Source organism: Aspergillus brunneoviolaceus (assembly GCF_003184695.1).
Source record: "Aspergillus brunneoviolaceus CBS 621.78 unplaced genomic scaffold BO95scaffold_118, whole genome shotgun sequence".
NCBI lineage: Eukaryota > Fungi > Ascomycota > Eurotiomycetes > Eurotiales > Aspergillaceae > Aspergillus > Aspergillus brunneoviolaceus.
This window is the reverse complement of record NW_020290848.1, coordinates 49,346-72,855: the sequence shown is the minus strand read 5'-3', so window position 1 is coordinate 72,855 and position 23,510 is coordinate 49,346. Positions and strand designations below refer to the sequence as shown.

The window sequence follows — 23,510 nt, the reverse complement described above, 5'->3', positions numbered from 1 at the left end:
CTCCCCCCCCCTCTGCCTCCGTTCCCTCCGTTCCCTCCGTCCACTTTCCCTCCTAAATCCGCCTTTCCTTATTTCTTCGCTGTCCCTCCGATTATGATGTGCTTTTGTCTTCACTCATCCTCTTCGACGTTCCCGTCCGTTGCGGGAGTGAACGGGGATACCTGATTTTCCTGATTCTCTCTTCTAAACTCTTTTTTTTTCTTCTTTGCCCTCGCAAGAAAAAAAATCCCGCCCTTCCCTTCGACCCGCTTCGCTTTTTCTGCTTCTTCGCGTTTAGGAAAAGAAACTCGACCGAGAGGTTGTTCGCCCGCTCTCGTACACCAGGCTGGACCTCTTTTTTGTTACTTCCACTGTTCGAAGTGTCCTGCGTCACTCCCAGCACTTCCAGCATTGACAGGTCGTCCCAAGTCAGTGTCATTGGTCGTTGTCTCTCCCCAGTCGCATCGAGTCTCTTCCTTCTTTGACACGAGTGTCGCGTGAAGCCCAAGAACGACCTACTACAGTCGCCCACCCCCTCTCGCCACTATATAGACTTCTTGTGTGGAGTGGTCTAGAAGTCCCTCATCTTTCTTTCCATCCTATAGTTACAGTTGGTCCGTCATGACGGAACAACCTCGTTCAATGGAGTCCCGCGTGGGACGCAAAAACCAACGTGAGTAATCAACCCTGGAGGCACGTTGACCCTTTTACAATTATTTCTTGGTACTCTTTTTTCTGCCTATGAATACATTTCCCCGCGCGTTTGCCGCCTATGATTTCGCGCAACCCGGCTAATGTTGTCTGTGCTTCTAGGGTACGGTCCGAAAGGCGAACGGCTCGTGGCCGGTGTCGTGCCGTTGTCCGCGGACAAGACTTTGGTCTTGATGATCCAGTCCGCAGGGCGCGGCGGCTGGGTCCTTCCTAAAGGCGGTTGGGAAACGGACGAGAACAGCCCCCAACAAGCCGCTTGCAGAGAGGCCTGGGAAGAGGCCGGGGTAATATGTACGGTGCATAAGGACTTGGGGCAAATACCCGACATGCGCCCCTCGTCTTTATTGTCAACCACAGCACCCAAGGCGTCCTACCAGTTCTTCGAGGTGACCGTGGACCGCGAAGAGGAACAGTGGCCCGAGATGCACAAGCGAAAACGGCAATGGGTTACCTATAAGCAGGCTGCCGATGCTCTGGCCAGCAGACCCGAGCTGCTGGAAGCGCTCAATCGCAGCTCCATGCGGCGGTAGCGTTGGCTTTTTGTTTTCCGCAAAGAAGCTTCAAGCTTCCATGACGACCTGAAATGATCTAGCCAAGGAAAAGCTGTTTTCTTTTTTACTTGCATTGATTGGCTTGGACCTTCCTACCCCCGGTTGGCTGTAATGCTTTTGGGTTTTTATAATCTCTTCTTTCATTTCCCTTTTTTTTTCTCTCTCTGAACTCGATCGGATGACAGCTGGTGGCTTCTGCGCATGACTTGCGAACATCATTTTCTGAGATGCGCGAATATGGCCTATCTTGTCCATTCGATCCGTCCTTGCTATTGTTTTCACACCCTTATAGATTTCACGAGCAAGCGCCAGTATAGATTGTTAGAGGAGTACGGCCGTGTTGCTGACGGATGGGGCAAAAAGTTACTGTCATCGAGACATGGTCTGGGATGGGATCCTTTGCTTGGAGTTGGCTTTCTCTTTTGGATACCAATATCATCTTGCTCGTGATTGAGACCTGTGTGCTCAGGGCACTTCACATCTATAAAGTCCGCCCAGCAGGGGCTCACATACAATAATAGCTGTTTGATTTTTCATCTGAGTGTGTATCTATAGAAGTCTTTGGAAATAAACTAATGACGCAAGGTGGTGTTGCATGGAGGGTCACTACCACCTCAGAATTGATTCAGATGACCACTGAAACAGCTCATAAATGAATACTAAACATAAATTAGTGTAGTGAGCAAAGTATCTCATGGATAGATAACCAGCGTGCCTTCACGTGCCATCCCATCATCCACACATCGCGGAGGTCTCTCCAGGCTGCAGGGGAAGATTACCCGATCGGGTCAAGCGCATCTCAGCTTCCGCCTTTCAGTTCTCCCAAGTCTCTCTCGAATTGATTGCCTCATCGCGGCCATCTCCAGATCAACCTCCTCCCCACTGAACCATAACTCTTACGGCGTGTGTGGCCATCACTCTGGGCCTCATCGCCAACAGACATACAATCATCACCATGGACTACGAGATGGACATCGAGCCCACCGGGCCCCAAGTGACCGTCCGCGAGGTGAGCAACATCCAGTCGCCATCCATCAACATCACTATCACCTCACATCACAAAGCAACACCCTTCCCCCCCACCCTCTCAAAGAAGCTCGCCTACCAACCCTTTTCATCCCCAAAATGACTGACCATCACACCACAGGCCGAGCCCTACCGCGTGGACTTCAAACTCAGCTCCGTCGACCTAGCCTTCGCCAACTCGATCCGCCGCACCATGCTCGCCGAGATCCCCACGATGGCGATCGACCTGGTGGAAGTCGAGAAGAACACCTCGGTCCTCCCGGACGAGTTCCTGGCCCACCGCCTGGGACTGATCCCGCTCAACTCCAAGAGCTGCGACCAGGACGTCGAGTACACGCGCGACTGCGAATGCGATGACCGCTGCTCCCGCTGCAGCGTGACGCTGACCCTGCACGCGCGCTGCACGAGCGACGAGATCATGCGCGTCTACGCGCGGGATCTGGCCGTCAGCGGCGAGCGGGCCAACGAGTGGGTGGGCAACCCGGTGATCACGGACCCCGAGGGCAAGGGCCCCCTGATCTGCAAACTGCGGCGCGGCCAGGAGCTGAAGATGACGTGCATCGCGAAGAAGGGCATCGCCAAGGAGCATGCCAAGTGGGCGCCGACCGCCGCGGTGGGCTTCGAGTACGATCCGCACAATAACCTGCGGCATGTGGATTACTGGTATGAGGAGGATGCGGCGAAGGAGTGGTATGTTTTCCCTGTCCCTTCCTGCTGGGGTATTCGTCTCCAAGAAGGACGATGGATAATAGATCCTCTGCAAAAGAGATGGTAAGAGGAAGAAGATCCTGGCTAATCATTCTACTTTTGCCGTTGTCGGACAGGCCTATTTCTCAGAACTCGGCATGGGAACACGCTAACCCTCCGGATCAGCCCTTCGATTACGACGCTCAGCCGAACAATTTCTATATCGATGTCGAGAGTATCGGCATGATTGACCCGGATATGATCATTCAGCAGAGTATCATTGTGCTGCAGCGCAAGTTGGCCTCGGTCATCTCGTCGCTGTCTGGCTCGGGTGATGCTGGTGCGGACCGTAACGGCATGATGGGTGGTGAGGACGACGATATGATGCGTAGCCCGGATGCCTACGAGCCGCCAGAGGGCATCGATGGAGGGTTCACGGCCTATGCCAGTGGCGGTGCCAGTGCGTGGGGAGCCAGTGCTGCCACGCCGTACGGCGTCACGCCCTACGGCGGTGGCTATGGGTTTTAGGTGAGGTGAGATGTGTGAGATGAAAGGGCGGTCTTGCTCTGCTGTCAGTCTGGGCCACTTCCCGGGAGCAGCTGCGTCTACCCAGCAGGTTGTCTTCGGTCAGCGGGATTTCGACTCTCGGTCACTCCAACCAATTCATCGTCATCACTATTTTTTCTCCTAGACCAATAACCCGGACCTGACCACATTTGGTCCCAATCCAGCTCAAAGAAACCCAACCACCAACATCATATCCTCACCAACCTTTTCTGATACTATTTCCAGCATGCGAACGGAGTTCATCACGGATATTTCTGCTCACCTCGGGGAATTTCTATTTTTATTTGATTGTTTATTATCTCTTTTCCCATTTCGTGCTATCAAAAGAAATTTCTTCTATGGTCAGGGCGTGCAACGGGGGTGTTTTGTTGCTTTGCTTTCTTTTCATATCTTGTCTCTCTAACTCTATTAAACGCATATTTACATAAGAACACCACATCACATACAAATCCAAATGAACAGATATCCAACCAACCACTAGGTCCGCTATCAGGCGTAGCTTTTTTGAGTGATCAAATTGTGCGGCTAAGAATGTGTACGAGCATCATAGATGGCTACAGGCGGAAAGCAAATACTGGAGATAGATAAGATATTAACACCATTCTGTGGGAGATATTGAACGAACGATGAAAGTAATAAACAAGCCCCAGATAATACCAAAAAGTGTTCGCAACCCCAATGCAAGTGGTATGTTATGTACAATGCGTATGTTACGCCCATCATGCGCAAAATCCCGTAGAAAGAAAAGCAATTATCCCAAGTTTGTGTCAAACGCCAAATCCCCATCCCCAACACCGTTCATGATGAGCAAATATATCCAAGCAACCTGTCCACATCTCTCTTTCTCTCTCTCTTCACAACCAAAGAAATAATGGATCCCAAAAGAAACAATCGCAGCGACGAATGCAAGCGCCCAAAAAAAAATTCACATCAACTCGACCGGCGGCCGCGCCGTCTTCGGCGGCATGCGCTTGACGGACATCCCCCCCGTCTCCTCCTCGTCGAGGGGACTATAGCTCAACATCTCGACATCCTCATCGCCATCCAAATCATCCACCAATGAGCCGATCTCGCTCGTATCCTCGACCATCACGGCGGGCAAGCCGGGACTGCCCCCGTGGTCTTCGGGGTGGTAGATCAGGGTACTGCTGCGGCTGCGGCGGGTAGCGGTGGTGGTGGTCGCGGGCCAGCTCCCGGTGCGCGGCAGCTTGTCCGAGATGGCGGACACGGGAGTTTCCGGCGCTGCTGTGGAGGTTTCAGTGAGAGTTATCTCCGTGTTGAGTTTGGCCAGCGCGTGGGCGAGATCGCTGGCGTGGACTTCCTTGTTGGGGGGATCCTCGGGGCGCATGACCCAGCCGTGGGGCGGGGAGGGCGGCGGGCTGATGAAGAAGAGCTTGTCGACCTGCGGGGCGGCGAGGAGTTTGGGGCGGGCGTCGTGGCCCGTTTGCAGCGGGGTGGGCTCGCCGAAGTAGACCTTCGGGTTGAGGAGGGTCTTGGTCGAGTGGGTGGCGGTGTGGGCTTTCAGGGGGTTCTCGGTGGGTGAGGCCGACGAGAGCAGTTTGCGGATGTACAGGGCGTCGCTGTCGGTGTGGAAGGAGCAGAGGAGGCGGCGGAGGGAGGGCAGCGGGGAGAAGGAGTTGAGCGGGGCGAGGTGGTTCAGGGTGTTGCGCAGGGCGGTTAGGGACGGGGGGTCGAAGAGGTGCAGGTCGTTCAGGTCGGTGATGATCAGGGTGTTGGTGGGGGTTGTTGGTTGGCTTAGGGCGGGGAGGTTGCTGAGGTCGAGGGAGAGCGTTGGTCGGGTGGTTGGTTTTGTTGTTGTCGTTGATGATGGTGATGGGGATGAGGTTAGGGATTGGGGTGGAGTGGTGTAGTTCATTTTGGAATGTGGTTTTGATGGTTTTTGTGGTTGTGGTTGTGGTGGTGGTGGTGATTGTGGTTGAATGGGTTAATTGAGAGGAGGAGAGGTGGTTGATATAGAGACGAGACCTCGGAGACGGGTTGATTGCCACTCGGAGAGATAAGAAGAGCAGCAGGCGCTTAGTGGAAACGAGCAAAGAAAAGAGTACAGTAACTCGTAAGCAACCTTGTTCCCTCGTTCAACTCTGATTGGAGACTGCTTCAGAGAATTTTCCAGTGGTTGTGCCAGTCAGGATGAAGAGTCTGTCTGCATGCGTGCTGAACGCTTCTTTTATAGCGAGTCCCCAGTAATTGTTCCAATTGTTGGGGTTGTTCCTCGTCCGCCTCCGTCGCTTTGCCGGGCGAGGCGCAGCAACACACGCAAAGAACGGAGAGTGGAGATGCCCGCAACTCCCCTCGCAACTTGCACTGCCTGCTTCGATTGCGACTCTCCTATTCTAACTCTAGTCTAGTCTAACTTACACGACATGGGCACAACTACAGTAACTCTTTTCGGACCGCCCTTCTGGATCTGGATCTGTTCCTGGCGATCGGCTCCGCATGCATTTTCAATCCTCGCCACGGTCTCGCCGAACCCGTGTGGCTGAAGAGGAGACGAGACTTGCACCGCTTCTGGTTGCCACCTTCGATTCCCCCCATCAGAGCATCAGTTGCTGTGATGACGATGTTGCATATGTGTTCTCCTTGCTGCAGATCATCCTGGAGGTGAATCCTGGACTGAATCCTGCAACCAACCCCGGAGATCGGGCAGAGAACATGTACGATAAGTCGGAGCAGTCTAATTGACTGTCACATGCTGTCAATCTGAGCTCTACTTTCTGCTTTACAGATATCACAATGCAACTGAATCGGGACAGACAGCGTTCCACGGGATGGTCGCCTTCTCCACATACTCCAGAACCAGCAAGCAGCCTGCCATCCGCAGCGGCTGATGCTCCGCCCCCGGGGACCACTCCACAAGCAGCCGATATTATCACTGCAGTGTCCAAGTCCTCCAGGCAGGCAAGATTTCGAGCTTGGCTCCGTGGTGACAAAGAGTGTCTCCCGCTCTTGGGATTGTTCATGCATGCATGCATGCTACCGCATTCCAAGCCTCACCAGTCAAGTCACGCCTAATGTCACCATCAACAGAGTCTCTACATTTTAGGCCGTACTGAACTATAGTCTAACCAACCTTATCTACACTTTGTGACACTGGAGACCATGACCAACATGGGGGCTGATGACAGTGCCTCGCAATCTATGCGTCTACCTGCGTCGCCTGCACAAGGCTTATACCTTCGGGTGCACTTACTTCTACAACTGACATCAGTCGCTCGAGTGACCTCAATCATTTGTCCTAGCACATACGTACAATTTTGTTCTGCCTACAGTAGCCGTATTGGACTGATATCCAGTACATACACCCTCATGGCTTAGCCGGAAGCTCTGACCATCTTGTATGGCATCTGGCCCTCAGCCACTCCGCTCTTCCGAATGACGCACTCTCTCGACAGCCAAGCCAAACACCATTCTAGTCAGTTCCACATCGCTCAATTGATCATTCCCACAACACACGCCATCGTCGCCATCGATTCTGATCGGTCTGGTCAAGCGACTCGGTTCTCAGTAACATAAAACATGCCACCAAAGTCCCTGTATGCCGAATTATAGGCTGGTAATGAACTTGAATCGATTTTCGACGGCCCTCTGAGAGGGTTCACAGTCTGGGGCATAGATCTCGAAAATATGAGGCAGGCTCGGGTACACATGCAATTCCAAATCGATATTGGCAGCTGCGATCTTCGCCGCGAAGGCGATAGCTTCGTCACGAAAGATGTCCAGCGCGCCTACGTCGATGTACGTTGGCGGCAGGCCTTCCAGGTTGGTGGCTCGGGCAGGCGCAGCGTATGGCGAGACATTGTCCGTCCCGATATCTTGTCCCAACAGGGCAGTCCAGCCAGTGAGATTGTCATCGTAAGTCCACGTGGTGAAAGGCTCCAGCGCAGGAATCGGGACAGTATTCTTGTCATCTAACATAGGGTAGAAGAGAGCCTGCTTCGCTAGAGGCGGGGATAAGCCCCGATCCCGAGCCAGCATGGCAATGCCCGCAACAAGGCCTCCCCCGGCGCTCTCCCCCATGAGACAAATGCGGCTGTTGTCTACCCTGAATTGGGCTCCCTGCCGATGGAGCCACGCTAACCCAGCATAGCAGTCCTCAAGTGGTGTTGGATGCGGACACTCGGGTGCCAGCCGATAATCTACCGAGAAGATCGGAATGTTGCTCTTTTCGACTTGCAGGGCGAGCGCCTTGTCGAAGAGATCAACCGTGCCCTGAATCATACCCCCTCCATGCACGTGGAAGATTGCTGGGCCACGTCCAGAAGACGCAGGAGACGAATTGTTCTTCTTATAGTAGCGTTTGACGAAGATGGTCCATCCGTCATGGGACCGGACTTGATGAACCGTCCGTTCTACACCCCGAGCATAGGGCAATACCGCGAACACGGAATCATACAGGGCGGTGATACCTATCCGACGAGCGTGGATATCATGCAATTCGTGCTTTGGGCTGGCGGCCAATATCTGCAGGAGAGGGTCCGCAGCCTCGGCAAATGCGAGGTCCAGTTCTAAGGGCATTGTGGAGGAACGCTTGAGATGGGAACGACAATTGCAGTCACGGAAAAATGAAAGACGAACCTTTTGACAGCTACTTGGTTGGGTTCGACCCGGAACTATATACCGGGGGACTGTACCACCGGGTCAGGAATAACTCGCTGCTGGCGGGGAGGAGGGGGCAAATAACAAGCAGCACCCAGCTCTTTTGAGGAATCGAAGTTTCACGCCGCCCACTTGTCTCTGCGTCTAAACCATTCGAACTAAATTGACTCAGGCAATCCTCGGTCAACTGATAGCTTGCTTGCCGTTAAAACAAGGTAGTGATTGTCATATGCATCATCGTGGCCACGGGCAACACTCGGCAGGCATTCGATCGAAGCAGAGTGCCTCGACGAATTCAATTATGCTTCAAGCCAAAACCTTACGTCACTGGAGGTCTCTTTTTCCGAGTCACGACGATTGGACGCATCGGAAAAGTATGACAATATAATTATGTACTGCGCCAGCGAAAGTAATCGAATGGCCTCCAGCTAGGTAGGAGATTCACTAACTAGTAGGTAGTAGTAGCAAGTAGCGTCACGGGTAGTGAGTGGTGAATACCTCTGCGCCCTCCGCGCCCTCCTATAGATCGATCACCAACTAACCGATGGGAGCCGATTGTCGGCCCGCATGTTGATCCGGATATCGCTGCTCAAGACAGTCAGGTGACGCCGGCACGGGCGAAACTTCTGCTTTTTCGATCGCTATCGCCGATCTCGTTCATACTTAACCACCTCAATTTTGCTTGAGCTCCAGCTTCCATTCTTTCCATCCACCGAAGCATCCATTTGTCATATCCCTTTGCTCAACATGTTCCAAAGAACCTTCCTCAGACAGGCCCAGCGGTCCCTGCTTTCCGTCCGCTCGACACCAGCTACCTCAGCTGTCCGCCGCACCGCGCAACAGCCCCAGCTTCCTCAGTTCGCTCGTCCCTTGATCCCCCAGTCTGCCGCCCGCCTCTATTCGACGGAGAACAAGGCCGAGAACGGCGAGCAGAACGGTGCCGCGGAGTCGCAGGAGGGCGAGGATGCTTGCCGCAAAGAGCTTGAGGAGAAGAAGAAGGAGATTGTTGGTCTGAAGGTAATTGCCACCTATGCTGTCGGGCGGATATCATGAGTTACAATGGGTATCTCGTTACACCGAAGAGCTTTGACATGCCGAGAACACCTGGTCTAATACCTCACAGGACCAATACCTTCGTTCCAAGGCCGACTTCATCAACCTCCAGGAGCGCACCAAGCGGGACATGGACAACTCTCGCAACTTCGCCATCCAGCGCTTCGCTCAGGACCTTCTCGAGAGTATCGATAACTTCGACCGTGCTATGCTGGCTGTCCCCAAGGAGAAGCTTGAGGCCGCCCCCACCGAGGCCAACAAGGACCTGTTGGACCTTGTTTCAGGCTTGAAGATGACTCAGAACGTCTTGATGGGCACCTTGAAGAAGCACGGTCTCGAGCAGTTCGACCCCAGCGCTCCCGCTGAGGACGGGGCGGCCCAGAAGTTCGACCCCAACGTCCACGAGGCCGTCTTCATGACCAAGGCCGAGGGCAGGGAGGACGGCGAGATCATGTTTGTTCAGAGCAAGGGTTTCCGTCTGAATGGCCGTGTCCTTAGAGTATGTGATCTCCAGCAAGGATTTATCTCAAACAGGGATGCTAATGTATTTTCTTCTACAGGCTGCTAAGGTCGGTGTTGTCAAGAACAACTAAACCTACCCATGATCCTCCGAATACCATCGCAATTTCCAACCACCCCCTCCCCCATTCAATCTGTACGATATACCACATCTCTTTCCGCCGCGATGGGATGTTTCACCCTAAATCTGATGCGATGGTTTATCCAACCGAGCATGCCGCCGGAAAAACATGATCCGGCGATTGTCGCTTTCTTTCTATCTACGAACGCATGTGTATGATACACCGTTTACTTTGCGACTGGTGTCGCATGAGCTTTCTCCCGGTGCATTTGTCAATGATCTGATTTCTTTTGGATTGGCGTTCTTTCTCGACTCTCTCCTCCCTATTATGTATATTACACGCAATGGTCGGTGTCTTTGTTTCTTCTTTGTTCTGGAAAAGTGATCTTATCACGCTGGGACTGGCATTGAAACGGGTGTGGGTTATGCCTGCAGGGCATCTGATCATGTTATGACTTTTTGCATCGCCCTCTTGCCGTCAAGGCAATGCAGGGTACTTATGAAGTCTAATAGACAGTCTCTTGGCCGAATAGACCAAAGACGTTATGACAGGCATGTTGATTCTTCGGAAATGCGTAGCTGATAATATCATTGTAGAAGACCTGGCACGGCTGGGTTGTATTGCAGAAACGACCGCTTCTTATTTTATGCTCAGACTGCTTTTCATCCCATGGTTTGCAATAAATCGAATTGAGCTATGATGGTAATCAGTCAATTGAGTTTCACTGAACCCCGATCATCAACCTGCACAACGTAGAACAACCGGATGATTTTGGGGGAATCCGCTCGGGCCGTGGTTCTCCCGCCCCGGCATGTTTTGTAGACTACGATCTAAAACGCAGCGAGAGAAACACTAAACCGGCGACAACGACACACTGGTTCAGTTTCCGGTGCAGTCCCGTTGCATCTACTCTAGAGATGCGCTTACTCGCCACTGGCCGGGCTCTGCGCGCCAGCAGCAGCAGGTGGGCCATCAATTATTTTTCTGGGAGGAGCCTACGGATCCCGCTCTCGCACCTCCCGGCGCCGTCAACCATCCCGCGCCGCGAATGGAGCTTCACGGCCGTTCGCCGGACGAACGAGAAACCCACCGATGTCACTAAGGGCTCCATCGCCGGTGGCTCTGCAGCGCAGCCCGTGGCAGCCGAGGCGCAATCGTACGAGCGCGACGAATGGACCAACGTCACCGATACCATCCTCTCGCACGTCGGCCGCCGGCTATACCTGGACGAGAACCACCCGCTGGCCATCACGCGGCAGCTGATCGAGAGCCAGTTCCCGCGGCCGACGTACGGCAACTACACCGAGGAGAACCCCGTCGTGACGACGGCCGACAACTTCGATGTGCTGGGGTTCCCCGCGGACCACCCGGGCCGCAGCCGCACCGACACCTACTACCTCAGCGAGAAGCTGGTGCTCCGCACGCACACGAGCGCCCACCAGCAGGCGTACTTCCAGCAGATAAGCCGCAACGAGCGCACCCGCCCGGAGGAGGTGGGCTACACCGTGGTCGCGGACGTGTACCGGAGGGATGCCATCGACCGCAGCCACTACCCGGTCTTCCACCAGATGGAGGGGGCGATGCTGTGGAAGCGGCCCGAGCAGGAGCCGCTGCGGCATGCCGGCGCGACGGCGGCGCGGATCCGCGCGGACGTCGAGCGCATCCCGGCCCACGACGTCGTCGTCGAGGACCCCAACCCCACCGTGCACCCGCAGCGCAACCCGCTGCAGGCCGAGTTCCACAGTGTCGAGGAGGTCGAGCAGGTCGCCGCGCACCTCAAGCGGTCGCTGGAGCGCATGGTCATCAAGATCTTCACGGAGGCGAGCAAGGCCGCGGCGGGCGCGGAGGAGGAAACCGAGCCCCTGAAGGTCCGCTGGGTCGAGGCCTACTTCCCCTTCACGAGCCCCTCCTGGGAGCTGGAGGTGTTCTGGCAGGGGGACTGGCTGGAGGTGCTGGGCTGCGGGGTCATCAAGCAGGAGCTGCTGAACAATTCGGACGTCCCGGACCGCATGGGATGGGCGTTCGGGATCGGCCTGGAGCGCATCGCCATGCTCCTGTTCAATATCCCTGACATCCGGCTCTTCTGGTCGCGGGACAAGCGCTTCTTGTCGCAGTTCAAGGCCGGGCAGATTACCCGCTTCAAGCCCTTCTCCAAGTACCCCGCCTGCTACAAGGATGTGGCCTTCTGGTTGCCCCCGGGGGCGGCTAGTGGCGGCAGTGCGGCGGGCGGCGCCATGCCCGTGCACGAGAATGATATCATGGAGCTGGTTCGCGGGGTTGCGGGCGATCTGGTGGAGGATGTGCGTTTGGTGGACGAGTTCACGCACCCCAAGACCAAGCGCAAGAGCATGTGCTACCGCATCAACTACCGGAGTCTGGAGCGCACGCTTACCAACGCAGAGACCAATGATCTACACGAAAAATTGCGCCAAGAGCTCGTTGGTCAGCTGGGGGTTGACCTCCGGTAGTCGTCGTTCGATTTACCAGGATAGGGGGTGTTTTCTCCGTGATGTGTATAGGTTGGATGCCTGATGACGGCAAGGCAACAGATGCGTGTATGTATGATAGTGTGTATGTAAGATCTTGGCTTGTAAAACAACAAAAGATGTGACCTCTTTCCTCATGAACAGACTTCTAGTTCCCGGCTAAGGATCCCATGATAGTACCCAACTACATTTGTTTGGTGTTTTGCTGCTGCTTAGTGGTTGGATCGGACTGCCTGCAGGGGAGGCATGCATTGTGACGTAGCAGATCGATTGCAGCACAGTACGGCGCAGTACAGCACAGCCGGGTAGAGACATGGAAGGGGACGGCTGCATTCGTGAGGGAATTGGTTGCTGGCTCGGTTTGCCTTTGTGTTTCTTACAACATACAACATGAACAGTCTGGGCAATGTGTTCAGCCTCCGTCTTTCTCGGTGATATCCTGTCATTCCATCCCATCATCTCCTCTTCTGTGCTCCATAGTACTCTGTACTCTGTATTGTTGTACTGCAACGGGCGAGAGAACACCGAGGGCCGGCCTTACCGCCTAGTGGCCCGCTGGTCCGACGTCTAAACCGAGAACATGATTGGTGTGCCACGGCCGAGATCGGTTAGTGCAGCCGAACAACCCTGGAATTCGGAGAGTTGATCTGAAGCCCGAATCTCTTCTCGTATTGTCTCTGTACCGGATTACTCCTGGTATTATTATTAAGAAGAGGAAGAAGCAGGAGAACCTCTCTCCAGTTTCGCCAGTTTCTCCTTCCTCCTTCCTTTGACTGACTACTCTCCCAAAATCTCCCCTCTCTTTTTCTTTTCTTTTCTTTCATATCGCCCTCGCGGAATGTCCACGATGGTCAGCAGTGCGAAGCTGGAGGCTTCCCCCCAACAGCCTCCTCAAGCGGCTGCCGCTCCGGTGCCTGCAAAGAAGATCCATTATCCTTTTTGGTTTGGTGGTTCGGCCTCCTGCTTTGCGGCGGCCGTCACACACCCTTTGGACCTTGGTAAGTTTTTTTCATTTGGCGCTCTGGTGGCGGGGTTGAATTCTATGAATGATGACGCTGGGTGACTGACTTTTTTTTTGGTGGTGACTTATAGTCAAGGTAAAATTTGCCCTCCATTACTATTTTTCACTTTCGCCTGGCTTATGTGTTATGTCTGCGGTTTCGGGCTGTGTTTTCGCCAACACTCGATTGAGGTATTCCCGGTGTACTAACAAAAACTTTTGGAAACTTTGTTAGGTTCGATTGCAAACTCGCGGGCCTGGGGCGCCCACCTCCATGGTGGGAACGTTTCGACATGTGATTAAGACCGATGGTGTTCGGGGCTTGTATAGCGGGGTACGTTTTTCTTTTTCTCTGGCCATGGCTTAGGGTAGCCTGGAAGAAGGGTTGTCGAGGACAAATTGGCTGATTTCCGGGGGGGCGGCGTTATAGCTATCGGCCGCGCTTCTGCGCCAGGTGACCTACTCGACGACGCGGTTCGGCATCTACGAGGAACTCAAGAACTATTTCACAACGCCCGGGTCGACGCCCAGTTTCTTCACGCTGATCGGGATCGCGTGCGCCTCGGGCTTCATCGGCGGCTGGACCGGCAACCCGGCGGACGTGCTGAACGTGCGCATGCAGTCGGACGCGGCGCTGCCGCCGGCGCAACGCCGCAACTACCGCCACGCCTTCCATGGGCTGGTGGAGATGACGCGCACCGAGGGCGCCGCCAGCCTGTTCCGCGGGGTGTGGCCGAACTCGACGCGCGCGGTGCTGATGACCGCCTCGCAGCTGGCCTCGTACGACACCTTCAAGAAGCTGTGCATCGAGCGCATCGGCATGTCGGACAACCTGGGTACGCACTTCGCCGCCTCGTTCATGGCCGGCTTCGTCGCCACCACCGTCTGCAGCCCCGTCGACGTGATCAAGACCCGCGTCATGACCGCCAGCCACGGCCACGGCCAGAGCATCCCCGCCCTGCTGCGCGAGATCACCCGCAAGGAAGGCTACGCCTGGGCCTTCCGCGGCTGGGTGCCCAGCTTCATCCGGCTGGGTCCGCACACGATCGCCACCTTCATCTTCCTGGAGGAGCACAAGAAGCTCTACCGGTGGGTGAAGGGGATCGAATCCGAGGAGAAGCGGTGAATTCCGCTTCCTCTCTTTTTTTGTCGGTTGTCGTCTTCTCTTTTTCCCTGTTATGTCTGGGAACTGTCTATACACCGCTTTGATATCCACGATACATTCTCTGCTAGGATATCTTTCTAGCATAGTATCCTTCTTCATCTTGTTCAATGTTGGGGTTTTGGCGAAGCATTGTGATTTTTTTGGGTGGCTAAAAGTTTTTAATTATTGTGTTCATTTCTCCTGCGGGCATATCGCTTGTACATAATATCGTTTTCTCTCTCTCTCTCTTTCTTTGGTGCTGGACTTGTGCTTGCAGATGGCCGAGTGGAGTGAGACAACACCTTCCTCGGTGGGGTGGCTCTGAGTAACTCTCCCTTCACATCTATCGCTTCCTTACTTCCACCCCCTGATCAGATGGAGATGAGACCAGAAACATGCGGGAGGGAGAAGGGGTTCTGTTTACTGCTTGTTTGGATTGTGTGAGTGAGTGAGTGAGAGTGTGACATTCGTCATTTGAGAACAGATAGACTAGACATGAAATCTACAATAGACACATAGAGACTTCAGATTGCAATTTGTGGATTGCAGTTAATTTTGGGGGTGCAGAACTTAACAGGTATGCATTCATGGAGATAGCTTTGTATTCAGCCTCGACTGTTGCTGGAATAACATGAGGCATTGAAGCTTACTAGCCCGGAAAGCTAAGGAACTCCAGTAGGTGCTCGGGGTCAATTCCTGTTGCAGGATGTCGTTTCACTAGGGAGGAAATCTCTAGGTGAGAACATTTTGAAGAGCATGTGACAAAGCACTCTATTGGAGTATAAGATGTAATGTACAGAAGCGATTGACTCGCGAGGCTGGAGGGGAGATCGGATCGTATGATGTCCGCCGGATCTGATATCGGCCACGGGCGACTGGGTACGGAGTCCCGTGGGTGAGATCGTCATTTTGATCATGCTACTTCTATCGACAGATACTCGAGGCACATGTGCTGATTGATTAGATCCATATACAGGTGCGGAACTCGTTCACATTCTCTCGGGTTTGCACACTACGCGTCCTTTCTATGTCCGTACAGCTTTCCCCTCTGATTTATCCTAGAGAAGATGCGAGGAAAGTGAAAGGCTCTGGATCCACGAAAAGGCAAGGAAGAAAAAGAAAAAAAAACATTTCCCGCTTGGTTTGTTCAATTCGGGAGGGGTTGGGCTCCGAATCAGGGTAGTAGAGTACATTTGTTTGACCAAAATAAAACAAAAGCACATAAAGAACTTTAACATGGATTTGTTTAGCTTTCTAGCATTCTACTCCAGGCGAGCGGGGAAGTTTCCAGCCTCTGGTCGGGGGGTTAGTTACTTGCTGTTGAAGATTAAAGGTGCAGAGAGGGGGGATGAGTACGTACCGCGCTGGGTATCCCACCGGTCAGTCCAGGCCTTGGGGCAGAGGGAGCGGAAAGCGTGGTAGAACTGGTAGTCAAAATTGTTAGTGCGGTGGTTGTGATAGGTTCGCTGTGATGGTGGTGCTGGTGGTGCTGGTAGACAGTTGCGGGTTTGGTAGCCGAGGGGGATGTCGACGGGGTTGATATACCTGACGGCATGGGCGGAAGTCCTCGCCCTTGGCGTTGACACACTTGTAGTAGTCGACGTAGTTCTGCCAGCAGTGCTTGGTCCTATTCAATTGCATTAGTACGAAGCTTGACGAAAGGTGGAGGACAGTCTATGGGAATTGGCTTATCACGTACTGGTTCTGCTGGGGGAAGCGAGCGTCATAGCCTGTATATCGTTACATCAAGACGTTGGTCAGTCAGCTTTCCCACCACGAATGATGAAGAACCCGCCGTATTCGTTCATCGATAAGCGACCGGATCAACGAAGAACCTGGAGAAAAACGTACCGGCTGTATACTAGTTAGCAATTGACCTCAATTGGGGATGCGGGAGACAAGTCGGATTATCCGGGTTTGGGAGAGCTCACCTGTCACGAACTTGAAGGGCTTGGTCTCCTGGGGCTCATCGGGATCGGCTTCAGGAATGGCACCCATTGTGACGGTTCTAAGGACAGAGCCTGGAAATGGATCTAAAATTGGGGAAGAGGAAAAGGGGTGGGTGGTGAAGAGGGGGGGAGGGGAGGAGGAGGGAAGCAAGAGAGAGAGGGCTTGGAGAAAGAAAGATGGGGGTGAGGTTTGCGCGCTGGTGGAGTGGAATGATCCCGTGAAGCAGTACAGCCGGGCCCCAAGTTCAACCTTGACCGCCTACTGTAGCGAGCCACTCATGCGCCTACCTTTCCTAAACACCCCGATCCGTCATCTTGAGGTGGTTTGAACAAGTTGCTGCCTGAGTCATCCAGGCTCGCAGTTGGAAACCTGAACTCGTGATCCAATTCCACAGCCAAGCCACAAGGCCCGAATGAGCTCAACTTCCGTCACCACATCCGAAGCCTCCCATCCCATCTCCTCTCCCCCATCTCCCCATCCAACCCACCTCCAGCCAGGTCTTTCACCCCCCACAAACAATCGCCATGTATCCTACCACTATCATGCGCATGCAGGCCACCCGGCCTTTCGCTTTTCCTGCTCCTGTGGGTTTCTTCTCTCCCTTCCTTTCCCCTCCCTCGTGAATATGAGCCGGGAAAAATTGGGCTTGGCAGTTGCATGATGGCTAACGAACGTTGCAGAAGGAAAACCACAGCGGTATGAAGCTTTCCCTCAATGCGCCCTTGCCGACTAGAAGCTTGCAACGGTGTATTTCTGGAAGTCGGAATTGGACTAACACAGAGCTCTAGCCCACACCATCTCCCAGCGTCTGCGCACCCTCAAGCGCATCCCCCCGGAGTTGATCCCTCTTGGTATGTATTTCGAGTGCGCCAACATGATTCAAAAGTGTCTACAGATAGGCTAATCATCGTGTCTGTCACTTTACAGGTGTTGTCTTGGGGTATGTGCTTAGTTCCTGGTTCAATTGACTTGTTACATCACACGGGTCGAACATGATCTATTTCCTTCTTCTGAACCTTCCTCACCAACTCCCTTGCCCCCCTCACAGAACTTGCCATCGCTAACGCTTCTCCTCGCAGCGTCGCTGTCGGTGCTGCCATCTACTCCAGCTCCAAGAAGCTCATGACCGACAAGACCCTCCGTCTGTACCGCAACAGCCCCGAGTCCCGTGAGCACTAGAGAATGTACCATCACACTTTGATTCCAAATTGCAATGGGCGATTCCTTGTTTTGTTTTGAGGGCGATCTGTACTATCCACGGGAGGTAGAGGGAGATTGCATGGTGTCGCGGCGGATGCCGACGAAAAAAAAGCTCGGCATATCTCAAGCTCAGGGTTGCAGCGCGTGTATATAGTACGGCTTTAAATCGAAGGGTTTCTGATGCAGTGCTCGTGCCATTTTACGGCTGGCCTTTTTTCTGTAGTGTCCCTGCCAATGCACTCCGCGTGGCGTGTAGGAGATGTCCCGGGCATTTCATTCAGGCTTTGGGCCGGCAACGTCCATCTCTACCAGTCCTTGCATGGGGTCTTCAGTCTCTGCGTTAGCGCCTGCTTGAGCCTGCTCTGTGGCCAATCTATCTTCCTCGCTGACTGCGTATTTGGCCAAGTAGCCCTCCTGTAGTGGAACGCGATTAGCTCGTAGATTCGTGGAATGTGATACCCAATTGGCCGCGTACCTGTTCCCAGATAGCTGTCTTGCTGCCCAGCCCCTCATTGCTTTCCCTTTGCGGTTTCGCGGCGGCGACCTTGATTGTACGTCCGTAAAGCTCGCTGCCATCCATGTTGTCGATAGCCTCTTTCGCATCCTCGGGCAGGTCGAACTCCACATATCCAAAGCCGCGGTGGGATTCGTTCGAGTTTGGCAGGTCGGGTTTCGGCAGGGTGATGTCCACGACCTCGCCAAAGGGGACAAATGCCTCCGCCAGCGTGTGCATCGTCACAGCCTGGTCCAGACCCCCCACATAGATGGTACACTTCAAACGAGCCTTTTCACTCATGGTTGAGGCTTTGCGGGGCGGTTAGGATGGTAATTTTGAATGTGAATAGCCGTACTCGCTTGATAGACCACGGATTGCTTGAAACGGGAGCTCTAGGGGGCACGGGCCCAGCTGATAGAATGATGTTCAAGCTTGGTTGTCAAGCTTCCTTGCCCGGTCGATCTTCGGAGTGGGCGCAGACTTTCGCGGAGAGGCAGAGACAGAGCGAGAGGCTGATATCAATCACGTGGTATGTCGGGCAGTGTCCAAAGTGGTTAAGCGGGTCGGTCGGTCGGTCGCAGCGGCCCCCCCGAGGAGGACACTTGGTTGATTGCCGTCACGCCTCGAATCGCCAGTCGACTTGGCAACTCTCACCTGCAACCTGCACCCCTCGGTTTCTCCTGTCTTCTTGTGTCTTGTGTCAGAGAGGGGAGGTTTTCTTCCATTTCAGTTTTTTCTTTCTCTTACTCCTATCTACACGACCTTGGGTACTCGGATTCTCACTACCCCCACCGTTTCTCTTTCAGTTCTTCCCCCCCCCCGCATCCAATTCATTCATTTGCTGGCCAGAACAACAATCCCCCCCCCGCAATAGCCAGCTCCGTCGCCTTCTAATCTATACCTCCATCTTTCTCTGCCACTCCTTTCCACCTTTACCATGGTTCGTCTGAGGGAAATTCCCCGGACGGCCACCTTTGCCTGGTCTCCTGGAGCTGCTTCGCCATTGATTGCTACGGGTACTCGCGCCGGCGCCGTGGATGTCGACTTCTCCAATCAAACGTGTCTGGAGCTCTGGGATCTCAACCTGAGCCGCCACGAGGCCAGCGGCGAGCTGCAGCCCATAGCGAAGATTGACACTGACTCGGGGTGCGCTTTCTAGCTTTCCAATGCTCTGGGAATATAGGCAAACACTAACTCTACTACTCGAATAGTTTCAACGACCTGGCATGGACGGATTCCGAGGACAGCTCCCGGGGTGTGATCGCGGGTGCCTTGGAGAATGGATCTTTGGATCTGTGGGATGCCGATAAGTTGCTCAGTGGATCCAGGTTCGTGCTGTCATCCCTACAATCGCGTTGTCGTCGTTTTGTCCAATTGGCTGACGCCCGGGCAGTGATGCCGTCATCTCGAGGACCAACAAACACTCAGGGGCTATCAAGGCTCTCCAGTTCAACCCCAAACACTCCAACTTGCTGGCCACCGGTGGTGCCAAGGGCGAGGTATAATGCCCCCTTAAACATGTCTGAACAATGGATGTTGGAGCTCATGATCACCACTAGCTGTACATTTCCGACCTGAACGACATTGCGAACCCCTCTAGACTCGGAGGCACGGCCGCCCGCGCAGATGACATCGAGTGCTTGGATTGGAACAAAAAGGTCGCGCATATCCTGGTCACCGGCAGCAGTGCCGGCTTCGTCACCGTGTGGGATGTCAAGACCAAGAAGGAGAGCTTGACGCTGAACAACATGGGCCGGAAAGCCGTCAGTGCTGTGGCCTGGGACCCGGAGAAGGTGAGTTTCTTACCGCGGCTGCCTGCGGGTTTGCTTTGCTGACCACTACCAGCCGACGAAACTTGTCACGGCCACGCCGCTCGAGTCGGACCCCTTGATCTGTGTCTGGGATCTGCGTAACTCTCACGCCCCGGAAAGAACCCTCCGGGGCCACGAATCTGGCGTCTTGTCGCTCTCCTGGTGCGCCCAGGATCCTGATCTGCTCCTCTCGTCCGGCAAAGATAACCGCACCCTCTGCTGGAACCCCCAGACCAGTCACGCCTACGGAGAGTTCCCCGTAGTCACAAACTGGACTTTCCAGACGCGCTGGAACCCTCACAACCCGAACTTCTTCGCCACCGCTTCGTTCGACGGAAAGATCGCCATCCAGACCATCCAGAACACCAGCACCGAAACTGCCCAGGCGATTGCCGACCAGAACCAGGCCCTCGATGGCGAGGACTTCTTCGCCAAGGCCCAGACTCAGCCCCAGGTCTCCAGCTTCTCGCTGCCCAAGGCCCCCAAGTGGCTGGAACGGCCGTGTGGCGCAACCTTTGGATTTGGAGGCAGAGTCGTCTCTGTCAACTTGGTTGAGAAGGGTCAGCGTGCATCGAAAATCAAGATCACCCCGTTCGAGGTTGATGAGGCGGTTGGAAAGTCGACCGAGACCTTTGAGAACGCGCTCAAGGAGGGTGATTTGCGCAACATCTGCGAAACTCGGGCTGCCAACGCCACCAGTGAAGAGGAGAAGGCCGACTGGAAGGTTATCGAGGCCTTGATCTCGGCCGATCCTCGCAAGGGTCTGGTTGAGTATCTCGGATTCGCGGATCAGGCTGACGAGGCTGCTGATAGCTTAGCCAAGCTGGGTCTGAACAAGGAGGACGACGAGGAAGTCAACGGCGAGGAGCCCAAGGAATCCCGCGGGTCGGGAGCCAAGAAGCACCGCCGTCTGCAATCCGTCTTCGACACAAGCGCGGACGCGGATAACTTTCTGTCTGACCTGGCTGCTTCCAAGGGCGCCAAGACCAACAACCCCTTCCACATCTTCAACGGAGAGGAGACCGAAGCGGACACTGGCATTACCAGAGCGTTGCTCCTTGGTGACTTCGAGAAGGCCCTTGATGTCGCACTCAAGGAGGATCGTCTCTCGGACGCGTTCATGATTGCCATCTGCGGAGGTCAGAAATGCATTGAGAAGGCCCAGGAGCACTACTTCTCCAAGCAGACCAACAGCCCGAACTACGTGCGTTTGCTCGCATCTATTGTGGGCAAGAATCTCTGGGATGTTGTCTACAACGCCGATTTGTCCAATTGGAAGGAGGTTATGGCAGCTCTTTGCACTTTTGCCGACGAGAAGGAGTTCGCGGATCTCTGCGATGCTCTGGGTGATCGCTTGGAGGAGGAGCTCCGTAACTCGGATGACAAGGCCCTTCGCAAGGATGCCTCGTTCTGTTTCTTGGCCGGTTCCAAGTTGGAGAAGGTTGTTGCTATCTGGATTGAGGAGCTGCGGGAGCGTGAGCAGAAGGCCATCGAGGCCTCTGCCGATGATTCTGCTTTCTCGATCCACGTCCGTGCTCTGCAGAGCCTGATTGAGAAGGTGACGATTTTCCGCCAGGTCACCAAGTTCGAGGACACCGAGCGTACCAAGGAGTCGGATTGGAAGCTCAGCACGCTGTACGACAAGTATATCGAGTACGCCGACGTTGTTGCTACCCATGGACGACTACAGGTTGCACAGAAGTATCTCGATCTTGTGCCCGAGAAGCACCCTGAGGCCGAGATTGCCAGAAACCGCATCCGCCTGGCAACGAGACAAGCCGCTCCTCAACGGACGCAGACTGCGACCAGCGCAGCAGCCAGGCCCAATCTCAACAAGCCTCTTCCTCAGCCTGCTTTGGGTGGATACCAGCCCACGAGAACCTTTTCGCCTGCGGCGCCTGCTGCAGTTCCCAGCCCTTATGCTCCTGCTGCTCCCGCCGCTGCTCCCTCGAATCCGTACGCCCCCCCGACTGCTGCGGCCGCCAACCCATATGCTCCCCCGACTGCTGCTCCTGTCAACCCTTATGCTCCTCCGACGGCACCGGTCCAGCCTACGAATCCGTACGCTCCCTCCAACGCCGGCAGCGGCTACACTCCCGCCGGATATCAACCGCCACAAGCCCCTACCTATGGTGCTCAGCCTCTAGGCGGCACTGTGCCCCCGCCTCCACGCGCGACCAACCAGTCTCCGGCCAACACCATTACCACGTACACCACGGCCACCAACCTGCCTGCGTGGAATGACTTGCCCGAGGGATTCGCTAAAGCACCTACGCCCCGTCGGTCGACTCCTGCCACTGCTTCTGCGCCTATCAACGCTCCGTACTCGAACCAGTCTCCTACCCTCGCGCAAGGCCCTCCTCCCCCGGTTGGAGCACCTGTCGGCCGGACCCCCTCCGTTCCTCCTCCGCCCAAGGGCGGCGCCCCTCCTCCTAGGGTGATGTCGCCGCCCTCGGCCGTTCCCACGCCTTCCTCGATGCCTCCTCCTGCGGCCAACCCCTATGCCTCCCTGCCTCAGTCTCCCCCCTCGGCCATAGGCGTGCCCGCTTCAATCCCTCGGGGACCTTCGCCTTACAATGCACCTCCTACGATGCCGCCCCCCACAAACCGATACGCACCGAGCCCGGCTGCTCAAGCCGCCAGCCCCCAGCTCCAGACGCGGGCGCCCGTTCCTCCCCCTCCGCAGGCCGCCGCCTCGCCGTATGCCCCTCAGTCCGCCATGCAATCATTAGCGAACCAGTACGCCCCAAGCACGCCTTCGCCCATTGCCCCACCCATGCAGCAGCATGCGCCTCCCCCACCCCAGGCCGCGGGATCCCGACCCAGCACGGCCTCTTCGCAGAAGAAGCCTGCCCCGGCGGCGCCCAAGTACCGTAAGTAGATCATGTTTCTTTCAGGTTGGACGAAATACTAATGGGTCTCAGCCCCCGGTGATCGCTCCCACATCCCTGCCGATGCCATGCCCGTGTACGAGATCCTGTCGGCCGACATGCAGCGAGTGAAGTCGCGGGCCCCATCTTCGTTCAAGGCGCAGGTCGACGATGCGGAACGGCGACTGAACCTTTTGTTCGACCATCTCAACAATGAGGATCTGCTGAAGCCTAACACGGTTGCGGACATGGCGCAGCTTGCTCACGCCATCCAGGCGCGTGATTATGAGACGGCGCGCGCAATCCACGTGAACATCATGACCAACCGGACGGACGAGTGCGGTAACTGGATGGTAAGTCTTCTTGGTAACCAAGCTTCTTTGCACTAAGCTAATCGAGACATTAGGTTGGAGTGAAGCGTTTGATCAGCATGAGCAAAGCCACGCCGTGAAGGTTGTGTATGTGACGATCATGAGTTGTATGTACAAGGCAAGAGTTTTCTATAATTGTTTGACTGTACTGGACTTTTGACCTCTGGAGCCGGCCGACGCAGGGTTTGGCTGGCAATGGGGTCGCTTTCTTTATTATTCCGCTGTTAATGTTGATATTATGTTGATCTGGCCTAAGTAGAAGTAAAAGAGGGTAGATGTCTTGTTTTATATTCACTTGAAGTAGTGGCGTAGTGGTGTAGGCGATGAGTTGCTGGCATTGTATGATACCTGTTGTGATATCCACAAACACATAACCGCAACGGCATCAATCAAACTCTCTATGTACAACT

At 54.8% G+C, this 23,510-nt stretch overlaps 11 protein-coding genes across 11 annotated transcripts; 7 read left to right on the top strand and 4 right to left on the bottom strand.

Annotated features, from left to right (window-relative positions):
* Positions 1 to 565: 565 nt before the first annotated feature.
* On the top strand, positions 566 to 1,390 carry BO95DRAFT_448414 (NUDIX hydrolase). Its single transcript, XM_025587838.1, has one exon. It carries the CDS (start codon positions 774 to 776, stop codon positions 1,218 to 1,220), a length of 447 nt encoding a protein of 148 aa, XP_025436405.1. The 5' UTR covers positions 566 to 773; the 3' UTR covers positions 1,221 to 1,390.
* An 806-nt stretch (positions 1,391 to 2,196) lies between these two features.
* BO95DRAFT_469333 (DNA-directed RNA polymerase II core subunit RPB3) lies at positions 2,197 to 3,482 on the top strand (the record flags this gene model as incomplete). Its single annotated transcript, XM_025589436.1, has 3 exons — positions 2,197 to 2,250; positions 2,389 to 2,957; positions 3,092 to 3,482. The coding sequence occupies 3 exons, from the start codon at positions 2,197 to 2,199 to the stop codon at positions 3,480 to 3,482; spliced, it is 1,014 nt and encodes a 337-aa protein (XP_025436404.1).
* Positions 3,483 to 4,437: 955 nt separating this feature from the next.
* cbpA (putative calcineurin binding protein) lies at positions 4,438 to 5,763 on the bottom strand. The gene has a single exon (XM_025587837.1). It carries the CDS (start codon positions 5,395 to 5,397, stop codon positions 4,447 to 4,449), a length of 951 nt encoding a protein of 316 aa, XP_025436403.1. The 5' UTR covers positions 5,398 to 5,763; the 3' UTR covers positions 4,438 to 4,446.
* A 1,037-nt stretch (positions 5,764 to 6,800) lies between these two features.
* On the bottom strand, positions 6,801 to 8,212 carry BO95DRAFT_36430 (alpha/beta hydrolase). Its single transcript, XM_025582654.1, has one exon. It carries the CDS (start codon positions 8,055 to 8,057, stop codon positions 7,086 to 7,088), a length of 972 nt encoding a protein of 323 aa, XP_025436402.1. The 5' UTR covers positions 8,058 to 8,212; the 3' UTR covers positions 6,801 to 7,085.
* Positions 8,213 to 8,885: 673 nt separating this feature from the next.
* Positions 8,886 to 9,784, top strand: grpE (mitochondrial nucleotide exchange factor MGE1; the record flags this gene model as incomplete). Its single annotated transcript, XM_025583232.1, has 3 exons — positions 8,886 to 9,155; positions 9,262 to 9,690; positions 9,752 to 9,784. The coding sequence occupies 3 exons, from the start codon at positions 8,886 to 8,888 to the stop codon at positions 9,782 to 9,784; spliced, it is 732 nt and encodes a 243-aa protein (XP_025436401.1).
* An 817-nt stretch (positions 9,785 to 10,601) lies between these two features.
* BO95DRAFT_448407 (phenylalanine--tRNA ligase) lies at positions 10,602 to 12,390 on the top strand. Its single transcript, XM_025587836.1, has one exon. It carries the CDS (start codon positions 10,690 to 10,692, stop codon positions 12,238 to 12,240), a length of 1,551 nt encoding a protein of 516 aa, XP_025436400.1. The 5' UTR covers positions 10,602 to 10,689; the 3' UTR covers positions 12,241 to 12,390.
* A 715-nt stretch (positions 12,391 to 13,105) lies between these two features.
* BO95DRAFT_376972 (putative mitochondrial dicarboxylate carrier) lies at positions 13,106 to 14,384 on the top strand (the record flags this gene model as incomplete). Its single annotated transcript, XM_025583231.1, has 3 exons — positions 13,106 to 13,282; positions 13,494 to 13,592; positions 13,689 to 14,384. The coding sequence occupies 3 exons, from the start codon at positions 13,106 to 13,108 to the stop codon at positions 14,382 to 14,384; spliced, it is 972 nt and encodes a 323-aa protein (XP_025436399.1).
* Positions 14,385 to 15,664: 1,280 nt separating this feature from the next.
* On the bottom strand, positions 15,665 to 16,400 carry BO95DRAFT_377024 (cytochrome c oxidase subunit VIb; the record flags this gene model as incomplete). Its single annotated transcript, XM_025583233.1, has 5 exons — positions 15,665 to 15,696; positions 15,763 to 15,826; positions 15,948 to 16,029; positions 16,102 to 16,132; positions 16,334 to 16,400. The coding sequence occupies 5 exons, from the start codon at positions 16,398 to 16,400 to the stop codon at positions 15,665 to 15,667; spliced, it is 276 nt and encodes a 91-aa protein (XP_025436398.1).
* Positions 16,401 to 16,876: 476 nt separating this feature from the next.
* BO95DRAFT_457847 (uncharacterized protein) lies at positions 16,877 to 17,531 on the top strand (the record flags this gene model as incomplete). The annotated part of the gene is made up of 4 exons (XM_025588504.1): positions 16,877 to 16,936; positions 17,033 to 17,048; positions 17,141 to 17,207; positions 17,432 to 17,531. 4 exons carry the CDS (start codon positions 16,877 to 16,879, stop codon positions 17,529 to 17,531), a joined length of 243 nt encoding a protein of 80 aa, XP_025436397.1.
* Positions 17,532 to 17,825: 294 nt separating this feature from the next.
* Positions 17,826 to 18,585, bottom strand: BO95DRAFT_425991 (RNA-binding protein; the record flags this gene model as incomplete). The annotated part of the gene is made up of 2 exons (XM_025584731.1): positions 18,028 to 18,585; positions 17,826 to 17,966 (listed from the first exon to the last, which is right to left on the bottom strand). Exons 1-2 carry the CDS (start codon positions 18,346 to 18,348, stop codon positions 17,826 to 17,828), a joined length of 462 nt encoding a protein of 153 aa, XP_025436396.1. The 5' UTR covers positions 18,349 to 18,585.
* Positions 18,586 to 18,743: 158 nt separating this feature from the next.
* sec31 (putative protein transport protein (SEC31)) lies at positions 18,744 to 23,375 on the top strand. The gene is made up of 7 exons (XM_025592014.1): positions 18,744 to 19,194; positions 19,260 to 19,376; positions 19,442 to 19,547; positions 19,608 to 19,841; positions 19,894 to 22,732; positions 22,784 to 23,082; positions 23,136 to 23,375. Exons 1-7 carry the CDS (start codon positions 18,986 to 18,988, stop codon positions 23,178 to 23,180), a joined length of 3,849 nt encoding a protein of 1,282 aa, XP_025436395.1. The 5' UTR covers positions 18,744 to 18,985; the 3' UTR covers positions 23,181 to 23,375.
* Positions 23,376 to 23,510: the final 135 nt, after the last annotated feature.

Bases quoted from the DNA above. Each gene is read 5' to 3' on its own strand.
- BO95DRAFT_448407 (XM_025587836.1), top strand. From the start codon at position 10,690: ATGCGCTTACTCGCCACTGGCCGGGCTCTGCGCGCCAGCAGCAGCAGG.
- BO95DRAFT_448414 (XM_025587838.1), top strand. From the start codon at position 774: ATGTTGTCTGTGCTTCTAGGGTACGGTCCGAAAGGCGAACGGCTCGTG.
- cbpA (XM_025587837.1), bottom strand. From the start codon at position 5,397: ATGAACTACACCACTCCACCCCAATCCCTAACCTCATCCCCATCACCA.
- BO95DRAFT_36430 (XM_025582654.1), bottom strand. From the start codon at position 8,057: ATGCCCTTAGAACTGGACCTCGCATTTGCCGAGGCTGCGGACCCTCTC.
- sec31 (XM_025592014.1), top strand. From the start codon at position 18,986: ATGGTTCGTCTGAGGGAAATTCCCCGGACGGCCACCTTTGCCTGGTCT. The intron at 19,377-19,441 runs GTTCGTGCTGTC...ACGCCCGGGCAG, and splicing joins AAGTTGCTCAGTGGATCCAG to TGATGCCGTCATCTCGAGGA. The intron at 19,548-19,607 runs GTATAATGCCCC...GATCACCACTAG, and splicing joins CCGGTGGTGCCAAGGGCGAG to CTGTACATTTCCGACCTGAA.